The sequence below is a fragment of the Nilaparvata lugens genome, unplaced genomic scaffold, assembly GCF_014356525.2.
Source record: "Nilaparvata lugens isolate BPH unplaced genomic scaffold, ASM1435652v1 scaffold2007, whole genome shotgun sequence".
Classification (NCBI taxonomy): domain Eukaryota; kingdom Metazoa; phylum Arthropoda; class Insecta; order Hemiptera; family Delphacidae; genus Nilaparvata; species Nilaparvata lugens.
Genome location: NW_024090270.1, coordinates 19,653 through 39,149, shown reverse-complemented (window position 1 = coordinate 39,149; position 19,497 = coordinate 19,653). Strand labels below are relative to the sequence as shown.

The window sequence follows — 19,497 nt, the reverse complement described above, 5'->3', positions numbered from 1 at the left end:
CGTAGAGATTTTGTGCCGTGGACTCTGTGACGTAGTAGTAAAAAAAACTGGTTTGACTACCCTACCAAGATATTTCAGGGCAATCTGGCATATAACACCGCCTGCCAAGATATTCAGAGTTCCATATATATCCAATTCCAGCTAGCTGCAAGATATTTTGAGTTCCAGATATTCCCAATTCATGCGACCCAAAAGGACAAAACATTGATGCTTTGTCTTTAGATACCCATCCCTACAAACTACCGATTCTAAAGCAACTTGAATATCGATATAAGTATCCATGACGTCATTTTATCCTTATGACGTCGAGGCACAGTATACATACAGTATGGAAACTTGGCTAGTTCCTGACGCCAAAATCCGCCATCTTGTTAGGAAGCGCCGCATTTTAATAGTATTGATGGTAGGTTCGGATCACTTCAATGATCCGGATCAATTGATCTCGTTCACTGCCACGAGCCAATCAGAAGACCAGGATTGGAACTTCCCAAGGTCACGTGACGTGTTTAGTATTGGGGTAATGTAAAAAGCATTGGTTAGATAGGCGATTGATTACAAGTTTCCATTCTGTATATTCTGTGACTCTGCTCTCCTTGTGAAAAAGAAACAGGAAAACAATATTCAGTTAGATTGCGTTTATTACAATAATATAATATTATTGTAGACTTATAATATATTAAACATTGAAATGTCGGAATCTTCAAAAGAGAATATATCAATGAACACCAATAGGCTAACAAAACCAATTTGTCTAAGGTAAATATTCTTTTTTCTCTACTTAACCTCAATCATTAAGAGTTCGCTTGTGCATAGCCTACATAAAAACTGACTTCAATTTTATGCCTTATTTATGAAAAATTTTCTCTATATCAATTTATCTTATTCATTTATATCATGATGTAACCTACTGCTCTTGTGGTACATTTTTTAGTTTTCACTCATGATATTTTTTTCAATAGGCTACGTCCAGTGCTGAAATACCTGTCATTTTTGTTTGTTTAAGTATGTCATTTTGAACACAAAATCACAAGAAATGAACAGCGGTCACTCACCATAAATTTAAAAAAAATAATTCAGTTTTACTAGCCTAATCTCACTTTGTTCACAACATTTCAAACACATCTAATATATTAGGCTATGTTAGGAAAAGCTTAGGTTAGGGAAAGCTTTAGGTTAGGAAAAGGTTAAAAAGCTTAGGAAAAGGTTAAGAAAAGCTTTAGGTTAGGATAGAAAAGTTTTGGTTAGGAGAAGCTATAGGTTATGGAAGTTTAGGATAGGAAACCTTAGATTAGAAAAATCATAATTTGATGATTTCGATAGTCAAAATGGCTGCCACTTATAGGTTGAATGAATGTAAAATTGTGGAACTTTGAACTTCCGTATTTTATTTTAAATCAATAGTAACCGCCGTTTAATTTTTGTGTTCAAAATGACATACTAAATCGATCCCAACCAAAAATTTGATTACAGGTATTTTGGCACTGCATGTACACTTACACCGAATATGCATGTACAAACATGATAAACATGTTTTGTCACCAACGTGGGGCAGAGGCTTTCAACATAAAATAAACAACCAATTACAATAAATTAACTACTGAATACATTAAATTTTTGTAATAAGTGAAACTTATAGGAATCTATAGAATTTATAAGGACGCCAAAAAATCGTACGTCCAAAAATCGATGTGTGTGTAGTGTTTATAGATGACTGGCTTTGAGGTGTGTAGTGTTTACTAGACACAGTGTTGGATAGCAATTAGTTTTATCACTTCAACAGTACAAGTACATACCTCACATTGTATGTATGCATGCATGATAAATGCACTCACTGCAGTTCTAGTTTATATTTTTGGACATTTAACATATTTATTATACTTATATATTTATTTAAGTATTTCATCATGTTTTGGGAAATTATTTATTTATGAAGATTGGGAAATTATTTATGAAGACAATGCAAATCCGTCTACAGGCAATATTCGACCAACAGCAACAAGTTGAACAAACAGGATTTAGAAGTGGCTTCTCAACTTTTTACTATTTTCATGGTGTGAATCAGCTTATTCAAAAATGTGAAGAATTTCAGATTGGAGTCTATGTGGCCTTTATTGATAAAAAAAGCGTACGATTCCTTGGAGCACGAATTATTTTTCACTACACTTTATAATCAATTAGTGCCATCAGCTTACATTAATATAATTAAAACAATCTACAATGATAATTTTGGATACTCCAGGAGAAAGTTTTTCTATTCGGAAAGGGGTCAAGCAGGGGGACCCGCTCTCACCAATATTTTTCAATGCAGCGTTAAAAAAAATTTATAGGGAAAAAGGGGATGTCATAGTAGATGGTTCTCTTTTAAAATGGTCAACTGAAACAATTTTCCTGGGTCAGCTCCTTTCCTTCAAGGATAGGACAGAGAAAGAAGTGAAACGTAGATCATCAAAAGTCTGGAAAAAAAATTTTCCATTTAAATGCATTCTTAAAAACAAGGACATCAGCACTGAAAGTAAGGTAGAAATACTCAGGAGTTGTATCTTCACGACACTAACTTTTGGTTCTCAATGGCCCAACAGGGCCGGGCTTATTTTTCCACAACAAGGAAAAATACAATTTATTATAGTATTCTTTGTATACCAATTTTGTATTTAATATCTTGTATTCTAATTTTGTATTTGAAGATTCAAATTTTGTTTTGTGGAAACAATAAAGGCTTTATTTATAGACAATATTGCTTATAGTTTATTGTATTTTGACATTATTAAGTTGGATTCTCTTATTTGTAACATTGTTTTGATTTTCATTCTATTCAGTTTGTTTCAGGAATTGTGTTTTGTTTTCGAATTATTTGGAAATATGACGATCTGCGAATGAACTTCTCAGGAAATTTATCTGTAACCTACTCTGTTGACAAACTTGCCTCATCACGAGTGGTATCACTAAACCGTAATGATTTTCTGGCTATCTTACTCAAACAATATAAGCTAAACTAATCGTTAGTAATAAGCAATTAACAATCGTAACTAGTATCTCAAACTGTTTATTTGTTCCAGAGAGCTAACTGACGGAAGAGAATTCGAAATTACTGCCGGCGACTATTGTGAAGGTGAAGATGATTATAATCTTATTAAGGATGAATTTCCCATGGATGAGATAGAAAAGTATGTCAATTTCGATACATTGGATGTCGATGTGGATGAGGAAGGCAAGGTTGTATGCTTTGCCGATTTGAGGCAAAAAATGTCTCCAGTTACAACGGACAAGAGAATAATGAAAAGAGTGAGTGAAGAAAATAGTATATTTACCATTTTGCAAGGGACATATTTAGACTGAATATCTCAACCACAATAACTAACTTAGTTTTGGGTAATATTTTAAAACGTTTCGACAGAAATAATGGTCGATTTTTTCGCCATTCGTGTCCTGTGAGTTTTGTCTTAGACGAAATGTCTCTAGTAATAAAGTCCAGTAAAGCCTCGAGATATACGTTTTCCTATGATAGTAAGTTTTGTACTTTGAAAACAGTACTATGACTAGACTTTATTTCTATCCTACTAGAATTTCTCCTTGTTCTGCAAATGAGTTTTTTGAAAGCAGTTCTACCTCCTGACATGTTAATAAATATGTTATACGACTTCTCTGTATTAGATCAATAATCACCCGCGCACTCCCCATTACCCACGCACAAGCAAAAAGCTCATGTGGGCAACATCCGCAATAAAAATAGGCTGTGACTACTGAAGCTGATAACTGGGAATTTTATCCTTGATTATTTCTTACTCCATGTTCATTCTATCTCCATACTTATTTAACTGGAGCCAATACTTGGAAATAGTATATTTCGCACCTAGAGCAGAAAATGAGATTTTTCCAGCTCGAAATCGGTTTTCAAGTCCGAGGCCGTAGGCCGAGGACTAGAAAAGATTGAGAGCTGGAAAAACATTTTTGCCCGTGGTGCGAACGATATTTTTCGCCACACTACAGGTATTGCTGACAAAATAAATAAAGAATACAAAATAAAGAATACTCGTTAAGCTATCGTACCTATCTCTTGATTTTAGTGGTAGAAGATTTGCAGTCAGGATTTCAGATTCTTTTAAAATTTCACTTGGAATACCACAGTCATCTTCAAGCATTTTTGAAAATTCGGAATGCACTAATCAACAATAAATAATTGAATAAAACTGGTTGCGAAGCGAATTAGTTTGATTCGAAACTGGAACTAAAATCATGGCGACTTCAGCTTATTATGAAAGTGGACACTCGCCCGATCTAGCGGATGACTTATTAATAATAATTAGCGCGTTGTTTCCAGCCATAAGCGGCTGGAAAGAGACAACTTTCTGGCCTAGACCGGAAAAGAAACCCTTTTCTGACGTCGTCTGCAAACAAGGTCTTTCAGATCTACGTAGGGACTGGAAAACAGCTGCTTTCTGTGCAGTGTGGCGAAAACTTATAAATCAATAATATTTGATTCGGCAACTCTATTATTAGCTATTAAGATTTAGAGTTGCAAATTTGCAGATTCAGCTTGCAAATATTTTGTAACTTGCATGAGTAAAGAAACCTAATCTAATGCATTTAATTGCATCAAAAGCGGGAAAACGTTGTTCTTTCTCTTTCTAAAATATAAAATATTGATTATAAGAAGTTTCTGGAAAATGAATAATATTTTCATAACTTGTAATTTCTTCGGGCCAATATTTTAGACCGATTCATACAAGTGGAAACCCCTAACTTAAGAGGAAAAAAGAGCGAGTGCGTGGACGCCTGATTACACAGCCTAGCTCTTGTTAATCTGTGTTAAACATGGCGATTCGATCCTGTGAACTTGCCTAAAACGCCGAGAAGATATGTTGAAAGTGTGCAAGATGTTATCTCAAGTGACTAGTATTAGTTTACATGATATAATCCACCACTATGTTGAACACTACTTGCACACTAGTGTAAGTAAACACTGGTAAGGTACCTTGTGAGTTGTTAACAAGGTAAATCTCATGCTCGCAAGTCATATCTCACAGCTAGTTTCTTATGTAACCAGTGCGATTCAGTGTGTCTACTAGGTTTGGTCTTGAAAACGTATATTTTTGTCGTATTTATTTTGTGTATTTTCAGATGATAAAGCAAGGGATGGGAGAAATGATATCGAACGCTGGTGTGGTGTATTACCACTACAGTGCCTACGTCAACCTTCAAGAGGAGCCTTTCGATAACTCTTATCTCCGTCGGCACCGAAGACCTGAGAGGCTCGTCTTGGGTAAAGGAGAAGTTCTTATTGGGGTCGAACTAGCACTAAAAACTATGAAGAAAGGAGAGGTCTCTCAATTTATTGTGGAACCTGAGTACGCTTTCGGGAAGCTGGGGTGTCCCCCAAGAGTGCCTCCAGGTAAAAATAATCATCAACAATCTTGTTAATCAATTTCCGTTCTGTAATGTATAAGTTGTACTTTCCTTGCCGTACCTACTACCATAGGTAAGAAAAGTAAGCTATTGCTTTTCAATAAAATTTAAGGTACCCCAATTTCATGTTTTCTATACTTTTTAAGATTCCCTGAGTCCAAAAACATTATTTTTGGGTGTTGGTCTGTACTGTGTATGTCTGTGAACACGATAACTTTATTTCTAATTAACGGATTGACTTGGAATTTTAAACTTAAGGTCCTTATACCATGAGGATCCGGCAATAAGAAATTCAATAAAAAATGACGGAAAATCACTGAAAAACTATGTTTTTCACGGTTTTCATGAACACGGCTTTAACGATTTCTTTAAAATTCATACCCTGGATAGCTATTTATAAGCCCTATCATCTGACATAAGTTTCATTTCTGCAAAAAAAAAAAAATTGGAGCTGTGCAACATTGTCGAGAAAAATGGATTTTGTTGAATTTCTATCACTATTTTTACTTTCCTTGTCCTATTACCATAGGTAAAGAAAGTATTGCTTTCCAAAAAAATGAGGTACCTCAATTTCTTTCAAGGTCCCCTGAGTCCAAAAAAGTGGTTTTTGGGTATAGGTCTGAATGTATGTGTGTGAAGATGCGTACAGACTTTCGCTCTGCTCCGCAATCGAACGTCATTCGAGCAGATCGATTGATGATCGGAGGTGGAGCAGGAGTGGAACGCGAACAGAGCGTGTATTAGAGCTCGATCTTGGCTAGTTCCTAGGTCGAACTAACCAATAGTTGCGCATGCGCGGTCAACGTTTTGTTTGTAATATTTGTTAATAGTTACGATCTCTGTGTTGGCACATATAATTATAAAAATTGATAATTAATTATTAAATCAACAAAATTAAATAATATAGAATTATAAAAATATTTTTAATAGTAGGTACCAGCATATTGGAATTTAGAAGAAAGATGCCGAACTCCCAACCAAGCCTTTCACCTTTCAAAACATTGACAAACATAACTTTTTTTGTAATAAAACATCATAAATGCAACAAACATAATGATTGGAAAAAAGCTCAAATCATCTATACTAGGTTTCTACCCTGCAGGCAGCAGACTGTGCCGAATAAGAATCAAAGGCAAATTTAGGAATATATCAATAATTTCTGTGTATGCACCAACTGAGGAGGGGGATGAAAATGAAAAAGATAGTTTCTATGAAGCTCTAGAGAGGGAATGCAGAATGGTACCCAAATATGACATGCTGATAGGAGACTTGAATGCCCAGATTGGGAATAGTTATTTGTGCAACTAGTGCGCAAAGTGACAGTTTGCTGCACCGAAAGAAACGTTTACGCCCGAGCCGTAGGCGAGGGCGGAATGGCTTCTTGAGTGCAGCAGAGGAACTTTGCGCATGTATTTCACATTAATTTTTCCTACAGTTACCATTGAATATGAAAAGTGGGTAATTATGGATAAAATGATGGCTGAAATCCATCAAATGTTTGTGTGTGTGATGCTTTTATTAATAACAACCTTAATTCATTTAAAAATTAATAATCCAATTGGAAGTTGAAAATTCTCAGCCAAGCGCGCGACCTAGCAGGAAGAATCGTACCTAACTTCGTTTCATCCAGCTAAAAACAGTATTCAGATATTTAGAATATTATGATTAACTAGAAATACCAAAAATACTATAAGTAAACTAAAAAATATTTATAAAATAACATAGAAAACAGAAAATATTCTATTGTAGTATATTCTAATGTTATTTTATTAATTTTATTGACATGGATTTCGAACGGTAATTATTTAACCTGAAAATTCGAATTTCAAAATGTGTGTTTGCTACATTTCTCATTGCTTGGAGTTGAAATAATTATTACTGTCAATAGAAAATAAACATTATTTATTATTAAATGATGAGAAGTTATTATTTAATTATGATTTAGATAAACATTATTCTTGTTTTGGATTTCTAGATTGGGATTTTATCATAAATGTAGGGTAGCCATTGAAATGATTCTTATCTAAATCTAACCACAGTCATTGTTGCCAACTTAATTTTTGTTTTCGTGCACTAATCCTCCATATAACCCACCAACTATTTTGTGTTGCCATGTTGCAAATCTGGAGTGCAGAAAATTTTTCCCGCACTAGAGCGGGAAAGTGATTCTTTGCGTTCTGTAATCAGAGCAGGAATGGCCACTTTTCAAGGTAACTGTAGGAAAAGAAGATTTTCTGAACACAGTGGCAGGCAAGACACCATACATGATGTAACAAATGAGAACGGTTTAAAACTGAGTGAATTTGCAATAGCAAACAATATGATCATCAGCAGTACATGTTTTCCAAGGAAAAATATTCATATGGGTACCTGGACCTCACCCTCATCAGAAACAGTCAACCAAATTGATCATGTGTTGATATCCAAAAGACATGCCTCGTCAATCATAAATGTGAGATCCCAGAGAGGTCCAAATTGTGACTCTGATCACTTCCTTGTCTCAGTAAAGCTGAGGGAGAGACTATCAAGAGTCGGATACGAAAGAGGGCTAAGAAGGTGCATGTTGGACATAGAAAAATTGAGAAATGGAGAGAGGACAGACATATATGAAAGAGAACTTGCAAGACTTATCCCTGAAGGCCTGAATGATTTCGAGGGTACTGACAGGAATATAGAGGAGCTATGGGATAATTTAAAAAGAACAGTAAATGAGGTCGCCACAGAAAGCCTTGGTGAGAGAAGTAGGGGAAGAAACATAGAATGGTATGATGATGAGTGCAAGGCAGCTGTAAACCAGAAAAATGAAGATAGACGGTCAATGATGCAAAGGGAAACGAGGAGAAATCGTGCTAAGTATATGGAGAGTCGGAAGACAGCCAACAAGCTTTGTAGAAGAAAGAAGAGAGAATGTATGAAAAAGCTCATTGAAAACATGGAAATAATGAACGAGCGAAACGAAAGTAGGAAATTTTACCAAGCAGTGAAAAGGATGAGAAAATGTTTCCAACCAAGCTTGATTGCATGTAAGGACTTGAATGGAAGAGTGCTTGGTGAAGATAGCGAGATAATGGATAGATGGGCTGACCACTTTAGCAGTTTATTGAATCAAGTTGAAGATGAAGAAGACCCAATAGTATATGATAGTGCTGAGCCCCTAATTCAGCCCCCATCATATGCTGAAGTAGAAGAAGTTATAAAAAAACTCAAAAATAATAAAGCTCCAGGAGGGGACTCAATACCAGCTGAGTTACTAAAGTATGGAGGGAAAAGGATGAGAAGAGCCATGCATACCTTGATTTTATGGATTTGGGAACAAGAGACAATGCCTGATGAATGGAAAATTGGAACAATATGTCCTATTTTCAAAAAGGGATAAAATGGTATGCAACAACTTCAGGGGAATAACACTGCTAAGTACTTCATATAAGATTTCTCTGCATGGCTTTTGAAGCGTCTAGGTGTGTATGTGGAAGAAATAATGGGAGAGCATCAATGTGGTTTCAGACAAGGAAGAAGTACAATCGATCAAATTTTTACCATGAAGCAGATGATGGAAAAATGTTTTGAGTACGATACAGATCTACATCTGCTTTTTGTTGATTTCCGCCAGGCATTCGATAGCATCAGGAGAGAGAGAATGATGAGAGTATTACTTGTAAATGGAATACCGAGAAAATTGATAAGTCTCATAAAGCTAACAATGTCCAGCACAACCGCTCAAGTTAAGATAGGTAACAAAACTAGCCGAATGTTCAGTGCTACTACTGGTGTTAGACAAGGCGATGCTCTCTCTGCAACACTATTCAATTTGGTTCTAGAGATGGTGCTCCAGAAACTCGGCACAAGCGGAACTATAATCAACATAACAAAACAAGTATTAGCTTATGCAGATGATGTTGTCCTAGTCTCAAGAAATCAAAATAGCCTCAAAGAAATGTTTAGCAAAATGAGGGAAGAGGCAAGAGAGGTGGGTCTAGAAATTAACATAAATACAACTAAATATATGAGAATGTCTGCAAATCAAGCAAGAAGGCAAGTATGTATGAGTTCAAATACCTTGGGGTAACCCTGACAGCAGACAATAAGACCAGTCAAGAAATACACAATCGGATAATGATGGGCAACAGAGCATACTTTGCTAATCAAAAAATATTTAAAAGCAGGCTCATATCCAGAAAAACAAAGGTGAAAATGTTCATGACGCTAGTGAGACCAGTTGTAATCTATGGGGCCGAAACATGGACTATCTTGAACAAAGATGAAAAAGCATTAAGGTCATTTGAAAGAAAAATGTACAGAAGAATCTGGGGACAAATATGTGACGGAGGAGTGTGGAGAGCCAGATTCAATATTGAGATAGACCAGGCCATTGGAGCAGGAAATATGGTGCGTTTCATAAAGGCCAGAAGGATTGAATGGCTTGGACATTTAGCCAGAATGAGTGACGGGAGGGTACCATCAAGACTCCTGGAAGAAAGAATGCTTGGGACAAGAAAGAGAGGTCGACCACGGACAAGATGGCTGAACGAAGTGATTGGAGACCTCCGTGTGCTGGGCGTGGCAAACTGGCGACGGAGTGCTCAGGATAGAGACGAATGGAGGTGCTATGTTGAGGAGGCCAAAGTCCACCCAGGACTGTAGAGCCGGATAAAGTAAAGTAAGTAAATACAACAAACATAATGATTATTATCAATTTATCATATAAACATAATTAATAGACTAATGTAATATTAGGCTACCCAGCAATCCCCTGGTTAGAATATTTTATTTAGTTTCGTCACCCGATCAGCTGGATTGAACATTTCACATTTTGTGAGGGTAGGTTGTAGGAAAGTCAACAATACGACAAGCGCGCGATCATCCTTCGAACCTCTAGTGAACCCTTGCGTAACATTTCGCGTAGCGTTCATGATCGGATCGAGTGCGGAGCGTGTTCGAGGCGCGTATATCTGTACGCACTTTATGAGTGTATGTGTGTCTGTGTACATGATATCTCATCTCCCAATCAACGGAATGATTTGAAATTCGGAACTTACGGTCCTTACAATATAAGGATCCGACACGAACAATTTTGATCAAATGCAGTTCAAGATGGCGTCTAAAATGGCGAAAATGTTGTCAAAAACTGGGTTTTCGCGATTTTCTCAAAAACGGCTCCAACGATTTTGACAAATTCATACCTAAAATAGTCATTGATAAGCTCTATCAACTGCCACAAGTCCCATATCTGTAAAAATTTCAGGAGCTCCGCCCCATCTATGCAAAGTTTGATTTTAGGTTCCCAATTATCAGACTTCAGATACAATTTAAACAAAAAATCAAGTGGAAGAGATTGAGCATGAAAATCTCTACAAGTAATATTCAGTAACATTTTCACCTAAATTTGAAAATAAGCTCGAAATTCGTGATTATTCAATTGCAAACTGTTGGCAACTGTTGATTCTATTAAATCATTCACTATGAAGAGATAGCTGACCTCGTGTGTCTCCAACGTTATTGTCCTGTCACCAGCTGGCTCAGATCTTTGAATAGTAGACGTGAGATGCGCGTGAACACTAGCGTCAGGTGATCAATTTTCATAACGGCAAGGAAAGTTGTGTGAGTTCGCCACACAAGATTTTTTTTAAATGGCTTGACTGAATTTTTTCAAATTTATATCCTGGATAATCATTTATGAGTTCTATAAACTGGCATTAGCCTTCTTTCCGGGATTCTAGCAGGAGGTTCTTGAGAAAAGGAATTTGTAACTTTCTTCTCAGGCATGACAGAAAAAGCCATTAATATTCAAAAGAGCACTTAGTGGAGATAATTTTATCTGCAGAACAGCTGTTTTGGAGAAGTTTTTAAAATCAGCAAACTTTACATCTTCCGTTCCAGATCACAGGTAGAATACTAGCCAACCACTAAAACATTAATTTTACTTTCCAACCACAAAAACTAAAACTGTATTTACACCGGAGTTAATAACACAAGTTTTTAACATTTTTGTTATTAGCTGATGTTGATTACAAAAGTCATTTTAACATCATGTTGAGCTGCGTTTACACCGGAGTTAATAACACGAGTTATTAACAAACGTTATCAACTTGACTGAATCGACAAAAATTTCTCTTAAAAAAGTTAATAACTCGTGTTTTTAACAGAAAATTCCTTATTATTAACAAGATTTATGTTATCCATCGAGAGTCGGTAAAGATCAAATGAAATGTGTTATGTTAATAACAAAAGTCTCTTTTATCGCATTAACTTTTGTTTATAACAGGTTTCTATCTTCCCCGCAACCCTCTCGCCCAGCATCCCTACCCTACAACTACAGCTATTCCCTAATAACTACAGCTGCAGACGAAACACGTGACAAAGTTATTAACTTTTGTTTATAACAAAACTAGCAGCCAAATGAAAATGTTATTAACATGTTGAAAACTTTTGTTATCAAACTATGGTGTAAACGCACTATAATTTGTTTACATTAGATCAGATGAAGATCATTATGTTAATAATCACACCTGTTTCAATTTTAAATTATTTTTCCTCTACCTACTGTCCAAAGTGCTTACTTTACTCGCTGGAACATAATACTAATGTGTCATTTTTTCGCTCTCGAGAGGGAAAACAGAAAAACTCCTTAGAGCGTGAAAGTAACTCCATTTAAATAACATGGATCTTGCATTTGAAACTTAGACCAGTTATAGAATAGACACGCTGGGAAGTCTAGCCTCTGAAGCCAACATCTACTGCCATATCACCATATCGTGACGTCAGCATCGGATTGAAAACTTTTCTGCAGAGTTTGTTTACATTGTTTTCTATCCGATGCTGACGTCACGATATGGTGATATGGTAGTAGATGTTGGCTACATCGATTTTCAGTATGAATGTACAATAAGCAGTATCTATTCTATAACTGGTCTAAGATTTGAAATAGGTTAGAAGGTCTAAGCTCAGATGAGAAAGCATATAGATTAGTCATTACCAACTAAATTCAATACCTCAACCAGACATTATTTTATCAATATATGAAATATATGTTTGTATGCTAAATTATTACATACTTTATATCAGTATACTATAAAAATGTATAAATATTTTTTTATATTCCGTGTTATTCAAAATACCATCCAACTAATATTCCTCATTAACTAATCAATTTGAAACGGGAACTTCATTGTAGTTGAGTCGGCCATTGTTGTTACAACTTTTGCCGACAGATAACGCATAGCGCTGTCGGCGGTGAACTGTGATTACAAGGCAGCTGTTACTTTTTAGGTTATGTTGTAACACATTGCTTTGTTACTAGTCACGTGAGTTTTTAAAAATTATTTATTTGTGGTTTTTATAAAAATGTGGGTAGAGGAAAAATCTCGGCTTCGCCTCGGGCATAAATCTTTCCCTTCAGGGAGAAAAGTGGCATTTTTCACTCTAAATATACAAATAACTATTAAGGCATTTTTGCTTTTTATCCCGGCTGTTATATTATTATGTGAATACTCTCATTAAATGAAATCTCAATTACATTTTAGTCCAGTCACTATAGACATAAAAAAGGGGTGTGCTCGCAATTTACATTGTAGTTCTGATTTTTTAATATATTATTGGGTACATAAGAGAAGTCCAGAACCAATTTCTTCAAGCAAAATTTCCTTGTGCTAGATACAGAGTGGCCCAAAAACCTCGTATTTTCTGCTTATTTTCCAGTTTTCAGCTATTTCTACCAAATCTCGTGATGAGACAGAAAAATTTGCTCCCGCCTTTTTTTACATTACAAAATTCTCAATAAAATGAGATCATTCGGAACTCTCTATCTCCCATGAGTACTGAGTTATGATTTTTCAAAAATGAGCGAAATTTGAAGAAAAAATCATTTTGATAAATTTTAGTTTTTGATCAACAATATCTTCCGATTGTTACCATTTAGATGTATAATTCAAAATCCCTCTGGGCGTATTTTTGTGAGATCGGACACGATCAGCTGTTATTCAAGGTCATTTTACAGCCCTAGGGCCGTAAAGTTTTACCGGCCTGGTCGGAAAACAATCACTTTCGGCCTCCATATGACGCACGTAAACCAGCTCTTACATCCAGTGTGGTGAAAAATTATTTATTTGTGGTTTTTATAAAAATGTGGGTGGAGGAAAAATCTCGGCTTCGCCTCGGGCATCAATCTTTCCCTTCAGGGAGAAAAAGTGGCATTTTTCACTCTAAATATACAAATAACTATTAGACATTATTTTTGCTTTTTATCCCGGCTGTTATATTATTATGTGAATACTCTCATTAAATGAAATCATATGGAAGTCAATTACATTTTAGTCCAGTCAATATAGACATAAAAATGGGGTGTGCTTGCAATTTATATTGTAGTTCTGATTTTTTATCTGTAGTTCGGCTCATTTTCCAGTTTTCAGCTAATTTCTGCCAAATCTCGTGATGAGACAGAAAAATTTGCTACCGCCTTTTTTTAGATTACAAAATTCTGAACAAAATGAGATCATTCGGAACTCTCTATCTCCCATGAGTACTGAGTTATAATTTTTCAAAAATGAGCGAAATTTGAAGAAAAAATCAATTTTGATAAATTTTAGTTTTTGATCAACAATTCTTCCGATTGTTACCATTTAGATGTATAATTCAAAATCCCTCTGGGCGTATTTTGTGCTCTACAATCTGAGATCAGGTAGAGCGCTCTATCTCATATAGATTTCCAGGTACACCTGACAACAATGCTCCTTGTATTGTGAAATACCCCAATTTTCAGCTTCAACCATCATCACCAACTACATTGTCCTCACATTGATATTTCGCACAATGACATGAGTTCATGAGATTATGTTTTATAAGAATCACCCGTTAGATACACTTCATTTCACTATTTCCTAGTGGAGAGGCGCGCTTAAGGACACCTCAAGGATCAAAATTTCGAACACTTATAACTTTTGACACAATGCTCAGATTTCATCGTACTACACATCATTTTTCTCGGCTCGTCAAGGCGGTCCAAAATAATGCATCATAAGTCAAATTCGGTCGAAAAATGGAAAATTTATTGTTGAGTATGCCCATATTCCATACACAAATAATTTCTATATTCAAAGCTATCTCGGTAACCCCCTCATTATAAAAATCATTATTGATCTTGAAATGTAAAATGAAAGTTTTTCTTTCATCTGCTGTAAACGATTCATGAAAAAATATGTTCGTTAAGTGAGATTTGATTGTTGAAAAAATCCGGAAATTTTAGATATTTTGCTCATATTAACGGTTTTGGCAGTTATATGATAGGGAAAAGTGATTCAAGATGGGTTTTAGGCAACTGAGCTCGTAGAGTATGAATTTATCTACAATTTGGAATCAATCGTGAGTTTCTATGATGTACCAGACTCGTTTTAGAAGCTCTTGATCAACAGTAAAATCACAAAAAAAATGTAAAAACTGAAATCGCCATTTTTAAAATCTTCTGTAACTTTCGAATTGTATTGGAATCGAAAGTATTATTATTGTTGTGGGTAGAGGGGGACAATTTTCACACCCTCACTAGATTTGGAAAATTTATCAGAAGTATTTCACAAGACATGCAGGTTTGAATATAGAATTGGCATTATTTGTGTATATGGGCTTAAGTACACTCAACAATAATTTCCCATTTTTTGACCGAATTTGACTTATGATGCATTATTTTGGACCGCCTTGACGAGCTGAGAAGAATGAAGTGTAGTACGATGAAATCTGAGCATTGTGTCAAAAGTTAAAAGTGTATCTAACGGGTGATTCTTATAGAACATAATCTCATGATCTCATGTCATTGTGCGGAATATCAATGCGAGGACAATGTAGTTGGTGATGATGGTTGAAGCTGAAAATTAGGTGTTTTTCACAATACAAGGAGCATTGTTGTCAGGTGTACCTGGAAATCTATATGAGATAGAGCGCTCTACCTGATCAAAATTGATTTTTTTCTTCAAATTTCACTCATTTTTGAAAAATCATAACTCAGTACTCATGGGAGATAGAGAGTTCCGAATGATCTCATTTTATTCAGAATTTTATAATCTTAAAAAAAGGCGGGAGCAAATTTTTCTGTCCCATCACGAGATTTGGCAGAAATAGCTGAAAACTGGAAAATGAGCCGAAAATACGAGGTTTTTGGGCCACCCTGTATCTAGCACAAGGAAATTTTGCATGAAGAAATTGGTTCTGGACTTCTCTTATGTACCCAAATAATATATTTAAAATCAGAACTACAATATAAATTGCATGCACCAATGTATATACTGTAGTGACTGGACTAATTATTGATAACATAAATCTTGTTAATAACAAGGAATTTTCTGTTGAAACACGTGTTATTAACTTTTTTTAAGAGAAATTTTTGACGATTCAGTCAAGTTAATAACTCGTGTTATTAACTCCGGTGTAAACGCAGCTTAAGAGTTCGATTTCCGACCGAGTGACTTTTTTTGAAAACTAAAAAATATTCAAATTTTCAACTTTAAAGTTATAAGCTTTTATGAAAGATAACAATAAAAAAATAATTTATCTTTTCATCAAAATGACATAAAAACTGCCCCCTGCGAAGCGCGTGTCAATAAAAATGGAATGAATAATAATAATTCTATTTAGAACATTTACTGCAGATAAGAATTGAGATGAAAATTATAACAATTGAAATAAGCAATTTGAGGACCAAAAAAAATCAACTAATAACAAAGTAAAATACATTGCAATAATAGTAACAAGTAGAATGTAAATACAGTACTTCTATTAGATACAATTGAAAATACAACAAAGGAGTTCCGATGCAAAGCAAGAGTACATACTACTTAGTGAGAAATATTTGATCATGGCAAGGAAAGTAGTGTGAGTGTGCCACACCATATTTTTCATTTTTATAATTAACCTTTGTTTTGAATCATTACTCTTTTTAGATCCAATTGGATCTTTTTTCATCATATATGTATGTCTTTTTAAATTAATATGTTGACATTTGTTCACTTATCCCATAATTTATTTTTGTTTTTGCCGCAGAATCTACAGTTCTTTTCGAAATTGAGGTTATTGATTATACGGAGCTATCCGATTGCACAGAACCAGAAGCTATAGACATCGAAGAAACAACAGAAGAAAAGTACAACCGATTATACAAAGCAGCAAAGGATAACCGTGCTTTAGGAAATGACTTTTTCAAGAAATTGAACTATAGAATGGCTGCTGTACGGTAAGCTAGCGCATTTATGAGTGATGTACATACAACACATGTTTCTATATAGTGAGATTCACGTTATAAAGTCAGCAACTGATTAACATCCTTGTCTGTCATTAGACAAAGCAGATAGCTCTATCCTTTTCAACCTCCGCACCGTTTATATGCTATAAAGAAATATAATGAACTACCTAAATATTTTTCTTAATTGTGAATATTTATTAAATCATGAACATTTTATTGTCTATCTCTATAGACTATAGTCCAAGCATTAAACCCTTCGGTAAATAATTGTTATTTATTACCTAATTTCATTGTATCATTTTAGTTAATATACACCTCTATGATTTTTTTGCAGAATAGAAAATGGCGAATACGTTCGAAATAGGTTTCATATTTCAATACATCACATTTTGTATTTGCTTACATCAAAAACTTTATTGAAACTGTCAATTATTCCAAATGAAATGTTTTATTTACACTGTACAACCTCATGAATTCGAATTAACTTTAACCATGCGTGATCTGTTTGAAGAATCCTGATATTCCAAGTATGTAAAAAAGTAGACACTTTTCATAGTTCTGATACCTTCTAAACTCTAATTTGTTCAAATTAAATATTTGAAGTAATTTTTTTTTCCAATTACCATCTAGACTTTATCTTACTCAATATATGTATCTATAAATATAATAAAGAAAAGAACTGGCTTATACATGTACGGGATAGGAAATACACGAATGACGCATCATCACGTCTGAATTACTGAACTGATTTACTTGAAATTTTGCTTATAGGCTCTTAACTCACCGAGGATGGTTATAGGCCTATTTTCAGTTCTTCAGGATTTCAGTTTGTCAAGTTTCAATTTGATGCTTTCAGTTTGTTATAGTTTGCTTGTGAGTGGTCAAAAATAGTGTATTCAACGGTTTTATCCTCTGTTTGAGACGAATGAATCTTCTATCTTCTATATATATAAAAATGAATGTCTGTGTGTTTGTTCCCTATGACTTGAAAAATACTTGACATAACGGCATGAAACTTTGGGAATATGTTGTGTGAATATTGGGGATTGTTTCTGACCAGAAATTTTAATAGGGTGGCTAATAATGATTATTTATTAATCCATTTTACAGACCTATGTTTTCGAAATTGTTGGCCTAGCGGCTACCGAAGAACGGAAAGATGATCATGTAGTGTCTGTCAAGTCTAGTTGATTGGTACCAGCTGTATATAATGGTTCCTTAGAAGACCCATACAAATAATTATCACTCCCCTATCATTGAGTAACCGGAAAATGTTGGAAGAAATTATTCACCTCATGGAAGAGAGTTGTTCTATTGCATTTATTATTACTGAAGAATGTCAGAATAATTTACAATTTTTTTGAATTTAGCTTAGCTTATATTCATCCTAAAATGGAAGATGGAAAGAATATGTAATTCCTGGTGATTCATCGTACATCGCATATTTCCTGGACCATCTATTGACAATCAACAACTATGAAAACATTGAATTCATCTTTGAAACACTGATTTATCCTATCTATTTTTTCTAATTCAACACTTTACTGTTAGATATTACTACCAATTGATTGAGAAGAATATGTTTTGGGAATAATGAATGCTGCATTACTAAGCACATAGGAAGTCCGTATTCAGATGTAAATGAAAATATTGATTGTCAGATAAATTCCATGATTCACCAAATAAAGTAGTGTGACATGAGATACATTGACTTTTTGGCGGTACGAAGTTCGCCAGGTTGTAAATAAAGCTTTATTATTAATAGTCAACGCTGAAAAAAGACAGGTTCAATCACCAGGAATACTATAAATTCTATGAAGGACCAGTAAACCATTAATTTTGAGTAGTTTAATCACTTACATTATAGACACTGGATACATTATGGACAATCAATACGTATGAAATTTATTAGCTACAAAATGAAAAACTTTGATTGAAGTGACCCCGACTACTACAATATGAATAACCATTTAGATCAAATATAAGAAATTACTCACATCTCTCATCCACTCGTACTTTTTGTTCACAAAATATTAACACAAAAATATGAGTTATATTGAATAAACTCACAGCTAGTACCTACTCAAGTTTGTCTTTTTCTGGCCTTGCTACAAATAAATGTAGGTTTATGTTTGACATCTTGTTTTTGTGATCTTGTTGTCTATTAAGAAATTTGTCAATGTGATTTTTGTTTGCAATAAAATTTGAATTTGAAAAAAGAATTATCAACAAACTCCTAACCAAAGAAAAGCTCTGTGCTCTGTTCTAATCGGAATGTATGAGACTCCATATACAGCTGATAGAAGGCGCAAACAGAACTGGCCAAACATACAACAATGGAACAAACACGTGGCAAGCTCGCGCTTTCGATCCACAGAAAATGAAATTCGATCAGCTGATTGATAAAATTATTTCAAGCTTTCCAATGATTACAACATATGTTAGAATATCATGTGTCAATTATCTCAGATCCATATGGCATTCACCTTACCATGTTCATAACCTTACTAAATAGGATCCTTTTTCATCCTTTGAAACCCTTAGAGGCAAAATATCTCAAAATCCGTTCTTAGTGCGCGTCTAGCATTTTTGAAGAATATTTGTGCAGAGTTTTAAGTCTGTAGGCCAATTAGTTTGAGCTGTAGTGTGATTTTACATGAACATTTTCAAAAAATTCCCTCTCCTGGACCCCTCTCTGCTCCTGGTCGGAATTTTTCTGCATAGATCTAATTTTTTTTCGTAGCTGAACAAAAAAGTTCCTCATGACTTTGCTGTGCAATGAGCGGTTAAAAAGTACAGCATTTTTGGGGGGCCCCAGCTCCCTCAGGGGGGCAAATTTCTGAAAATCCTTTCTTAGTGGATGTTTTAAGGCT

At 34.8% G+C, this 19,497-nt stretch overlaps 1 protein-coding gene across 1 annotated transcript in view; it reads left to right on the top strand.

The window, feature by feature from the left end:
- Positions 1-514: 514 nt before the first annotated feature.
- The window catches only part of LOC120355477 (inactive peptidyl-prolyl cis-trans isomerase FKBP6-like), a 31,644-nt gene continuing 12,661 nt past the window's right edge, over positions 515-19,497 (top strand). The window contains exons 1-4 of the mRNA XM_039443896.1: positions 515-756; positions 3,057-3,282; positions 5,119-5,389; positions 16,426-16,615. Coding sequence (XP_039299830.1) covers positions 689-756; positions 3,057-3,282; positions 5,119-5,389; positions 16,426-16,615 — 755 coding nt within the window. The 5' untranslated portion in view covers positions 515-688. The remainder of the gene's footprint in view (positions 757-3,056; positions 3,283-5,118; positions 5,390-16,425; positions 16,616-19,497) is intronic.